Source organism: Anthonomus grandis, chromosome 5 (genome assembly GCF_022605725.1).
Source record: "Anthonomus grandis grandis chromosome 5, icAntGran1.3, whole genome shotgun sequence".
Lineage (NCBI taxonomy): Eukaryota > Metazoa > Arthropoda > Insecta > Coleoptera > Curculionidae > Anthonomus > Anthonomus grandis.
In genome coordinates, this window is record NC_065550.1 from 6,838,799 (window position 1) to 6,851,264 (window position 12,466).

The following is a 12,466-nucleotide window of genomic DNA, read 5'->3' on the forward strand; positions in this document are numbered from 1 at the left end:
CTATATTTCTCAAAAATATGCCCTAGAAATTTTACGTTTACTACCTACTTTTTTGTACAGAGGGTACCCAAAAATGTTAGAGGAGTGGTAATATATAAAAACTAACCCTGTAATTAAAATATTCTTTATGAAGAGTATGATATTAAAAATTAGTTAACACTGATGTATACCCTAAATTCTAGATGTCATCGGTCCTTTTTCTTAAATATTCAAGGACAATCCCTGGATCTTACTCCCACCTTATCGAGGTGAGGTACCTCTTTGAGTAGTGATCTGGTAGAATGGAAGTTGTTTCACTTATTGTGCTTTTGGTACTTCCTAGCAGCAAAGCACTGATGATACCTTTCGTCAGACCTAGTAAAAAGTGGTCTAGCATAATTATGTTCATTCTGAACATTATATTGAGATTGCTGGATTATGATAGCAGGTAATAAAGTAAATGTATCTTCCCAAGGTACTTGTGCCTCAACCAGTACTGGGGCATTTTGAATAATACTTGGGCCAGCAATTGGGAAAGCACACTTTCTTAAATGAGTATGTATAGTACTAGTAAATGAAATATCATCAAAATGGTCTTGACATAAATAACACCTTGTTGAGGTTGGGCTTAAACCAAGTATTTTAAATCATTCGGACCTCCTAATAATGTCACTTTCAGGAAATTTAAAGAAAATTTTATTTTTGTATGAATCCTCAATAGGCCAATAGTATGTATTAGAACAAGTAGGGGCCTTGCATTTAAAATGAATTTTCCTGGTGATAACATTATTAGGGCAGTTTTAAAATGGTAAACAACAATTTTAGGTGACCTACAACATGGTGAAAACTATTTGATAAAAAAAATTGCACTTACCCCATCCTAGGGATCTGAAACCACACAATAAAACAACAAAAAAGCTTCTGTGATGAAATTACACTTTAATCACTTTCAAAGCTACATTTTGAACTATTTTTTGTTGAGAAAAAAAAACAAAAGGACACACCTAATGGACGCCAATCGATCGATGATGCAAAGGTGGGTGGTGGCAAGGAAAGAAAGAAAATCGATAATCTAATGACAATTAGATTATCGATTACCTTTCGAACACTCTTTTAATATTCATTTCTCTATGGACTGAAGGTATGCAATTGCAATGGATTTAGGTATGCAGGACCGGGGGGTTTTTTTTATTTCCTTTGAATTTATGTGAGACTCGATGCCATCGGAGATACTACCTGTTCTACTTATTTACGAGACAAGGCTGAAATATAATTAAACAAATATAACACAATAAAATATTATATCACTTTTAAATAAGATATATAGAATAAGATGATACGTGGCATAAAACTCTTATTTGTACTTATAGAAAGAATTGAACAATAATTTTTAAATGTTCTATATTGATGTCTATTTTGTGTGTAATTTTACCTTTTCCTTGGCAGAGTCAGGGAATGTGTAGCAGTTAAACAAAAACGCCTTGGATGAGAAATAGTAATTGTTGACCTAGACCCCTTGGTTACTGTAGAACTATTAATCTCAGATGCAGTTATTGTTGATGATGAATGATCAGATCTGTAAATATACAAAATTTGGTGTATCAAGAATATTAATCTATTTTAATTATCCATACTTGTCTATATTAGCTTCACTGTTTGTACTATATACCGTTTTGGAAGCTAAAGAAGTTTTTGCTCTCTTCAGGAAAGCTAGCCCTATAGCTTTGAAGGGTAAATCACTTGGTAAATTAACTGAATTATCGGCTGCTGTGTTTTTAACCAGTGCATCAGAAATCCTAACAAAAAAATACTTTTACACCCCTACCTAATTTATGCCTTTTTTCTGCCAAAACAAAAAAACATAAAATCCTGTAATAAAACCACGGACAAAATACTAGTTTTATATTTTTTATAGCCTATTAATAGATGAATATGTTCAAAAAAATATTTAGATTTAAAAATATAAATATTTTGGTATTTTTTATAAAATTTTTGGCACACTTTCACATTCAAGTTTTTATTAGGTTTATACACGAACTTATAAATATACCTGGACTGCCAATTCAATGAAAAGTAAATGACCACTACTAGGGGGCCGCCATTTTGCGTGATTGTGTTCTTTTGATGTTGGTCACTCTGACAAATTTTAGTTGTCTTAACTGTAGGCAAACAAAACAATTCAAGTTTTTCAGGGGTTATGTTTACAAAAATACAAAATAGAAAGTTACATATAGGTAAGAATTTAAGATAGTTAGCGTGTGATTTTTTTGGTACTTCTTTAAGAATTTCGTTAAAATTTATGAAAGAAAGTAATCCTCACCTAAAATGAGACAAAGTTTCAATCAACTTGGAATAAATGCATGCACTTTAAAATATTTGTTTTATCATTCTGATAATCTTGAATCTTATAAATACTAATACCATGTAAATCATGATATTCATTTAAATTTTTGCTTGTATTTACTTAACAAATTCATCTAAAAACATTATTTTCTTTCTATTTTTACTATTACGAGTTTTACTTTCCTTCAATGTACAGTGTTTCCACATTAATAGGTACAACTATCTATAAGAATCAAAATATATATGATTTTATGAGGATTTGTAATTATAAAGGGTTTATAGAGTAAAAATATATTATTGTGTCAACAACTCAATATAATGATTCTATTATAAACAACACAAACGGACAATTCACAATAATTCGGTTTTAAGAAACTGAACCAAATACCTTTAAATAAAGATGGTGATACATTATTTACGTATTAAATAAGGAGAAAGATACATCGCCTGTTCCAGACGATATACGCAAGCGTCGCGTACAAATCGCCAAGAACTAGGCAATCAGCTATACACGTCAAACGTCAGCGTCGTCAACTTCATTACCCACGAACTTATAAATATACCTGGACTGCCAATTCAATGAAAAGTAAATGACCACTACTAGGGGGCCGCCATTTTGCGTGATTGTGTCCTTTCTATGTTGGTCACTCTGACAAATTTTAATTATGCCAACTGTAGGGAAACAAAACAATTAAAGTTTTTGAGAGGTTATGTTTACAAAAATACAAAATAGAAAGTTACATATAGGTAAGAATTTAAGATAGTTGCGTTGGATCTGTGATTTTTCTGGTACTTCTTTAAGAATTTCGTTAAAATTTATGAAAAAAAAGTAATCTTCACCTAAAATGAGACAAAGTTTCAATCAACTTGGAATAGATGCGTGCACTTTAAAATATTTGTTTTATCATTTTGATAATCTTGAATCTTATAAATCTTAATACCATGAAAATCATGATATTCATTTAAATTTATGCAGTGTTTCCACATTAATAGGTACAACCATATATAAGAATCAAAATATAGATGATTTTATGAGGGTTTGTAATTATAAAGGGTTTTTATAGAAAAATATATTATTCTAATATAAACAACACAGACGGACAATTTACAATAATTCGGTTTTGAGAAACTGAACCAAATACCTTTAAATAAAGATGGTGATACATTATTCACGTATAAAATAAGGAGAAAGATACATCGCCTGTTCCAGACGATATACCCAAGCGTCGTTTACAAATCGTCAAAAACTAGGCAATCTGCTATACTCACACGTCAAATGTCAACTTCATTACCGTTATTTAATATATTTTTTGTTGGCAACACTAAAAATTTTCAGAGTGACCAACATCAAAAGGACACAACCACTATAAAAATGGCGGCCACCATGCAGTGGTCATTTTTGGGTATCGTGGCCATATGCATTAGCAATCCAGGTATATTTATAAGTTCGTGGGTTTATATTTATAAGATCCCCTATTCTACGGATGGTAACCCCATGATGTGATATTATGAAAGTATCGCTACTTACTTGTGAAAAGATCGGCTTTAATCAGCTTTTTATCATGATGCGGCACAAACGACACAAGTTTTCGCCATCCTAGCAATTTAAAAAAACATTAAAATGTGGCCTTTTTCCTTTTGAAACCAAAAAATGAAAGAAAATTCACGAATCCCGAATATAAACAAAAAGCCGTTTGACAGATGACACTACGCGTATTGCTCAGGCGCTTAAGCTCCGTTGTTGTCGCTTCAAATTATTTAGAAGCAGTTTTAGGGATAAGAATGTAAATAATTTTGTTTTTTTTTAAGGATATTATATTTATTCTTAAAATAGGTTTACTGTAGTATTTATACTTTTTATTTTAAATCTTGCCCCTGTGCACATGTTGGACTCAAACAAAGTTGTTGTTTACTAATTCTAGCCTTTCAATGTTCTAAGTTTTAATAAGTTTTTTTTAAAGTAACTGATCTCTTTAAATAAATATTTTGTTGACTATAAATAAGGTAAAAAATTTGTAAATATAAAACATCATTATCTATAATCATTATTTTCCCATAAGTTCATCAGACGTTAACCAATATGAAAGACCTCAATAACCGAGAAAATGAGGCGAAGGGAGGCGCGGCAAAGGGGATGTACAATCTTTAAAGTGCCAAATGCAAACGGCGGGGGGGGATCAACCCCGTCATCAATGTCCCTGATACAAAAAAAAAACATTATTATTTAACCAAATACCCAGTTGGCACAAGTGCAAATAGCTAAAAAATGCATTAATTTACATGATAGGAATCGGCGCCCAAACATTTCATTTAAAAATTATTTTTTTAAGAATTTTTGCATGACCTACCATCGCCCCTCTCAAATATATACCCATTGATATTTCGCAAACTCGTTAATAAATCTTTTTTTATGGGTTTCTCGGATTTCCATATTTTTAATTTTCATAAAATTTAGTAGATCCTGTTTTTTAGCTGCTGTATTAGAAATTTTGCTCAGGATTCTAGAGTGGTATGATGCGTTATCCGTTACAATAATTGAATTTTCTGGAATATTATGCAGAAGTTGTTCAGAAAACCACTTTTCAAACAAATCCGCAGTCATGTCTGCGTGGTAATCGACAGATGAATGAGAAATATTTTTGGCTGATACAAGAAGTGCATTTTGTATAAACGCATCTTTACTAAGTACCAGCGTGCAAAATAATGACTCTTTTTCCTCTGAAACATGGAGTATCTAAGACGCATTTTTTTGAATTATATACCCGACCATATTTTATCACATCATGGGTATCAACCAAATCTCATCCAAATAAATAATGTCTTGATTTGATTCTTTATAGGATTTTGTACTCCTTAAATACTAATGTTTGCACTAAATTTGCTTTGTAAAAATCGTAAACGATTCGCCGAATAACATCTTTAGTTGAGTCGTCAACTTTTTGTTAACTTTTAATAATACGATATGTTGTGGACATGGAAATTCACGTTAATTGTTTAATACGCCTTAAGATAAATCTCTCTGACTGATTAGAATTTTCTCGTTTTAGACATTGAAATATGTTTTGAAATTATTCTTTCGCTTTGCACATAAAGATCTTTATGTTCAAACTCAAAACTTTCCGCAATTTCACTACTGCAAGTGTTCAATCTAGTCTCCTCTTTATCCTCTGTGTTTAGAGATTGTTTTATTCTCCTCTTCCACCTCAAATGGTCGCTAAAAAGCCATTATAATAAGTCAATACAATTAACAATAACAACAAACAAATATTAAACTCTGAAAACGAACTATAACCAAATAACAACAAGAACAATAATTAAACAACGAAGTAATACGAAGCACTACGGGAAAAATCGGGAAACAAATTAAACCGATTTAATAATTTTACCAGAAATGTCGCCACTACTGTTTCGGTATTAAAAATCAAAAGTACCCACATGCCACTTGCGTTCTATAAAATAATATTATTCTATCTCACTCTATTCTCAGTGCTTTGGCATGCGAGCCGATATATGGGGCGCTGCCTTTGATAGATTTTATGGTTTAGTTTTTTCTGCTTCAAGTAAGTTTGGGAAAACTATACTTAGATATACTACCTTAATACCCTAACCTATACTACTTAGCTTTAGATACAACATCATCTATATGAGTTTGCCATGATAACAAAGCTTCTATTTTGTTGCCTTGAAATTTGATACTTTTATTTAAAGTATTCCATTTTGAACAATTGTTTTGTTTTAACTTATGTTTATTATTACTTATTTATTACTTATGTTTTTTCATAAATTATGAAATTATTTAGGACGAATCAGTCACTATTTAAGTTAAAATATAACTGCATATCTACTTGTATCTTAAAGTTTTTGAGACTCTTACAAGAATATTTGTATTTCTTTATTTTGATCTTGAACTCTCTGAAGTTTGTCAGAAAGATAAAAACCAACATCAATTGATTAAATCCCTCTAACTACATATTTATCTAGTTAATTTATAGTTCATACAGTAGTCAATTTCGGTCTATGCAATCATATGCTTTGCTTCTAAATCCACTAAAATTCTCAAAGCTAAGTCTTTATTCTTAAGTAGATCCAATACGGCTGTTGTAAATTGAATGACATTTATTGAAAAACTCAACTGATCTTGAGTACATTACTAGTTCAGAAATGTTGGAAAATTGAGAAATAGACTTGAAGGTCTATAGTTATTCAGATCTTTCTGGCATCCTCAGTTTTCATTGATTAAAAAAAAATCGAATTTCATAGAATTGTTGATGGTGTAAACTAGGACATTTAAAATAGCCATTATTAATATTGGTACAATGCTGATGAGAATTTCATCACCACTGCTGCTATACTTCTTTTTTAACATAGAAGCTATTTCTACCATCTCATTTATGATCACTGGTTACATTGATTAGTCATTATATTTTAGCGTACATTGAAAAAGCGATCTAACCTGATTTTTTAATAAATTCGATATAACAGACGGAAAATGATCATTGGATTCATCAGCTAGTTTTCGAGGGTTTTCGTTAAATGTATTGTTATTAATTTTATTGTTTCCATTTATTTCATTGCATGCTGCCCATAGACATGTATTCTTATTATTTGATGCCTTCGCTCTTTTTTCGTAGCTATTTTTTCTTCTCATTAAGTCCATTATATTGCTGTATTATGCATAATATTTTATTAATTTAAATTGTTATTTCAGGTCGCACAATAGATGCTTTGGCAGAAGAGTGTAAACTACAGAATAACAATAACAAACCATTTGGGAAAAAATTGCGTCTATTTAGAAAAGAAAATTCGCAACTTGTGTCTGAAAATCTGTCGATAATGTTAAGCCACCTGTTTTCCGATAAAATCTTAATAGACGGTGACGATTTGGTGCTGAAATACGTAGGAGATGCTGGGGTGATGTCATAATTTATTTCTTTTTATTTGATTTTTTATCGTGTTCTAATTTTAATATTTTTCTTCTCTCTGCTTGTTCGGTTTAGATTTTTAAACATCTATGTAGAAGCTTCAAATTTGTATGTCCTTCTAAACGGTGTCAAAATAACTGTTTAAACGGCATTAAAATAAAGAGTGAGTATTAAACGAAAAATTACAGGGTTAATAGCTTATTTTTGACACCAACTTTTTTAACTCTTAATGTTGGTTTGGCATTTTTTCTTACAATTTTTTAAGCCATTAAATGTTGATAAAAACAAGAAAAAAACAAAAAAAATCTACATGTTATTATCAATGTTATCTTTTAAAATACCATAACATACTGGACCTGCCAATTGCATTGTTTATTGGGATGCCTGGTATAACGTCTTAGCGAACAATAATAAATACACCGCACTCGTTTTTGAGACACCTCGTATAGAATTAGGTATTTTTGAACTATCTCGATGTTTAGAAGAACATTTTTCTATGGGATAATAAAATAATTTATTATATAGCTTTTTTCAAAGAATATTACCTAAAAACTGATAAAAAAAACATGAAAAATAGATTTTTGCTCTCAGTGTCTTAGCATTTTTTCGATCTTCATGTTGTAGAGATATTTTTGTAAACGAGGCGGCACACCAATGAGGTTTATTTACACGGAATTTATGAAACTTGATACTTATAAGTACATCTAAAAGAATATGCGAATCTGCATTCGGGCAGCACATAAAATTGATGATGTACGAACATTATTTTTATACGTGAATTTTTTTCATATTCTAAAGGTAACTTTATTTTTGCTAGACTTTTTTGATGATAACAAAATATTTTTTTTTAAATAAACTGATTAACCTTCGAAAAGTCGCGCGAAAAACTTTGACATGCTTAGTTGCCCCGGTCTTTGACACCAGGTGCCTGATCAGAATCAAATTACTTCGAAAGACTTTTTTTGTAATAATAGAAGTGTGAAATAAATGGCTGGACTTTATTTACAAAAGTTTTTATTCACAAAACTAATTTAACAAGTTTTTCATGAGCACATAATGAATTTAAAAAAAAATTCAAATTATTTTGATAAAAGAACAAAAATCTTCTGGCTTATAAAGAAACTTTAAAAACAAAATTAGCAAATATTAAAATGTAGCTAGTATCTATAGAACATAGTAATGTGAAAATAATCGATCTAATCATTTTTAAAAGCATTTCCTCTGTATGTTGGACAAATAGCGATGATATGGTTTGTTCAAAAGTGTGCTGGGTATTAGGGTGTTCTAAATTACTAGTTCACTGGTGTTTAAAGTTAATAAAGGAAGTTGAAAATCCTCATAGTCCAAACTTTCTCCGTTGGTTGGCAATGGCGAGTCAAGTCTGTTTTCTAGCAAGTCTCAGAGGTGATGGAGTCCGAGCCGGATGGTATCTCATCCAAAATAGTAAATGCCAGGTCAGAAGTGATGTTTCCCAAATTAAAATAATTATTTCCTTTAAATTAGAAAAGTACCCAATTTTATTCATTTTAATAAAAAATGACACCCTTATAATAAAAAAACATAAATATTTTCAACAAAAAAACGATATTAGAATGTATATTTAAAAGATTAAAACAAAAAAATTGGCATGATGTTTTTTCTTTAACAATGCATAAGTAAGATGCATTGTTTTTAAGAGATGCCATGCAAGACTCACAGACAACAAACCACAAACGAATTGAAAAAAGAATTTTACAAAAGAAGAACATTTCTTATTCCACATCTTTGGTGCTTTTCTTAAGCCATAATTGCTTTTGTTTAATTTACAAATTCTGTCCGTTTTTTCTTCAAATCACTAAGGCTACGGTTATAGTGCATGCGTGTTCTGACGAACTGGCGTTCGGACGAACTCGTCAGAACACGCGCGAACAAACAAATAAACAGCAGCAAACTATAGTGGTTACGTTAGGAGCGAATTGTTCGGCCGAACCCGCACGAATTCGTCAGAAGAATAGATCTTTCAAATAATTTTGTTTTTTCGGACGAATGTAAATGCGAATTTGAATTGTAAAAGTATGGACGTGGATAAATTAATTAGTTTAGTTCTTGAAAACAAAAGTTTATGGGACATGAAGGACAAAAGTTACCATAATAGAGATCAATCTCGACAAAAATGGGAAAAGATTGCACAGGAAATGAATACAAGTCGTAAGTATTACATTAGGTACATTAATATTACATATATTCCATAGTACTTACATTAAATTAGAAATGAGTTTAGGAATTTAGGTTTAATTATTAATTAAAAATGTTATACTGAAACTGCACCGCCCCTGCTGGGCTCCAAAAGTAATTTTTATAAATGTCTCTTACTTGAGCCGCTGTTGCCCCGTAGCGATTGTATCGCCTTGAAACAGATGTCTTTTTATTGAGACCATGTTGTTCTTGTGTCAGTACTGGGACTCCTTCCATGTCGATAATTACATTATGCAATAAGGTTGCACTTTTCACTAGAATGTCAACTTTTTCAGGATACATCTGAAGTTCTGTTTTTAAAAATCTCCATTTACTAACTAATATCCCAAACGCACATTCAATACAGCGCCGAGCTCTAGACAATCTGTAGTTGAATATCCGTTCTTCACGGGAAAGATTCTGTTTTGAATATGGTTTTAACAAATACGACTTCAACGGATAAGCGTCGTCACCTAATAGTACAAAGGGCGCCATAATTTTTGTTGATGGTATATAGTCGTTATCTGGGATATTAAACGTATTTTGCTCTAAATGTTTATAAACGTTCGAAAGCGAAAATATGCCTCCATCGCTTTGCTTTCCGTAAGCTCCCACATCTACAGTCACAAATCTATAACTGGCATCCGATATTCCTTGTAACACTATTGAAAAATACTGTTTGTAATTATAATATAACGATCCTGAATTTTGTGGGCATTTAATTCTGATATGTTTTCCGTCAATGCAGCCAACGCAGTTAGGAAAATTCCATTTTGTGAAAAAGTCTTTTGCTATAGCTTTTAAATGTTCTGTAGTAGGCATAGGCATGTGTTTTTCCCGAAAGCTATTCCATATTGATAGACATGTTTCATAAACAATTAATCGTATTGCACTATGGGAAATTCTATATGAAAAACTGAGTGCCCTAAAAGACATCCCCGTAGATAGATACCTAAAAAAAATATAATATGATAATAATAAAATTTTAAAGTGAACATCTTCTATTAAATTTTTTTTTATTTCAGTAGAAACTGTCAAAAATAAGTGGCGTGGTCTAAGAGACACCTATCGCAAAGAATTTAAAAAATGCACAGAAACTCGATCGGGCCAAGAAGGGGGCAGAGGAAAAGAATCGACATGGCCGTATTATACAGCTATGCTGTTTCTGAAAGATCAATTCGCCCCTAGAATTATGCAAAGTAGTATTCCAGAACCCGAGGCTGACGGAGAGCTTGAAAACGATGTTGGAGAATTCGATGATAGCAGTGAAGATGACTTGGATGATGAGTCACAGTTGAGCGCAATTGCATCAAGTAATTCCAAAACAGAGAAAAACTTTCGGTCACAATCACAGCGTGTAGCCCCCGACAATCCCGACATAACTCCTCAGACTAAACGTGCCAAAATTGCAAAGTCAAGTGCTTTTTCCAAGCTTCTGGAAATTGAACAGAAAAAGTTGGAGGAATTTAAAAAGAAAAACGCTCCGGTTACCAAGAAAGTAGACCAAGAAGATGCTGATTATCATTTTTTGATGAGCTTGTTGCCATACCTTAAAAATGTGCCAGAAGAGAGGAAAATGATCGTGAGAAATAAGCTGCAGCAAGTATTTTGCGATGAGCAATATTTTCAACAACAAAAAAGCTGTGGAAACACCTATCCATCTTCACACTATTCATATTACAATAAATCTTCAGAGCCAATGCATAACACTAGGCCGACTTCTTCATGTTCCCTCCTGACTACCCCTTCTGGACCTAGCAGTGTAGAAACCGCAGAGCATGACAATATTAATACCTACACAGACTTAGCAACATTTTTTTCCTCACATAACCCTGGACCGTAATAGGATTTCGTATAAACTTTTTCAAAATGTATTAACAGTATTATTTTGTATTTAAAAAATATGGTTTGTAGATAAGAAATAAGAAGTTTTATTCCTTTGACAATCAACTAAGGAAGTATTTGTAAGTATTACTAAGTACAGACTTACCTCAAAGTTAGGGCCAATCTTTCTCTAGCTGATATGCATTCTCGAAAGTTTGATTGCTTAGTTATACTTTCTTCGATCCCCTCTAGGATATAGTTGAAAGTTTGTATTGACATTCTAAAGTATTCGAAAAATTTTTCTGGTTGGCGTAAAAGTTCTTCAAATAGGGTGTGAAATTCACCATTAATATTCCTTGAAGCAAACATTTCGTTTATACATATAGTCCTTTCATTCATTAACAACATTTTTAACAAAGGACTTTCTAAAAACAGATAATCGTCCACGTCATCCATCACGGATATTTTGCGACGGCAACAAAACCAGTAAAAATTAAAATCAGTTCGTCACAATACGCAAACAAACTAACCACTTTTGTTCTGACCAAGAATTCTGACGTTTTCGGCCGAACGCCAGTTCGTCAGAACACGCATGCACTATAACCGTAGCCTAAGGCGCAATTCACACAGAACGGACGTGTGGTGGTGGCCTGGGAGTGGCGTGGTGCAGCTGTGGAGCGGACTTGGCGCACTCAATTCAGTCAGAAAGGGATACCGATGTTTGTGGTTTGTCAGTTACCTACATATGAAATGTTCTCGGACGACGAAGATGACCAAGATATGTTGAACCTTGTAAATTTAGCTAATATTCAAAGGGAAAGGAGACACTGGCTACATCCATTGAGGTTAGATAAAGGAAGTAGTGGTTCGTGCACCTTAAAGCTGAAATAAAAAATCAAACAAAATATGAATATAATTTGTACAATTGAAAAAAACTTTAGCTGCTGATCCAAGCGCATTTTGGGCTTTTTTTAAATCTAAAGCTAGGAGTCAGGTATACCAGTGGCCATGACCTTAAATAATGTCAATTTTAATAAACCCCTTGATATTGCAAATGCTTTTGCCCAATATTTTGGGTCTGTGTATAGCACATCTGGCTGTTCCGATCATCACATAAATAATAAAGAATGGGGTACTTTTGTTTTAAAAAAAAATTATGAGAGTGATGTAATAAATGCTATTAA

General features: G+C 32.1%; 3 protein-coding genes across 4 annotated transcripts in view; 2 read left to right on the plus strand and 1 right to left on the minus strand.

The window, feature by feature from the left end:
* The window catches only part of LOC126736432 (uncharacterized), a 63,134-nt gene that overhangs the window by 21,346 nt on the left and 29,322 nt on the right, over positions 1–12,466 (plus strand). The window lies entirely within an intron of this gene.
* Positions 9,065–11,386, plus strand: LOC126736436 (uncharacterized). Of its 2 annotated transcripts, none has more exons than XM_050440774.1 (2): positions 9,065–9,431; positions 10,487–11,386. In XM_050440774.1, exons 1-2 carry the CDS (start codon positions 9,299–9,301, stop codon positions 11,299–11,301), a joined length of 948 nt encoding a protein of 315 aa, XP_050296731.1. In that variant the 5' UTR covers positions 9,065–9,298; the 3' UTR covers positions 11,302–11,386. The 2 variants fall into 2 exon arrangements, with proteins under 2 accessions (XP_050296731.1, XP_050296730.1); XM_050440773.1 differs by having other exon boundaries at positions 9,077–9,431; positions 10,484–11,386.
* LOC126736435 (uncharacterized) lies at positions 9,439–12,210 on the minus strand. The gene is made up of 2 exons (XM_050440772.1): positions 11,449–12,210; positions 9,439–10,410 (listed from the first exon to the last, which is right to left on the minus strand). The coding sequence occupies exons 1-2, from the start codon at positions 11,736–11,738 to the stop codon at positions 9,522–9,524; spliced, it is 1,179 nt and encodes a 392-aa protein (XP_050296729.1). The 5' UTR covers positions 11,739–12,210; the 3' UTR covers positions 9,439–9,521.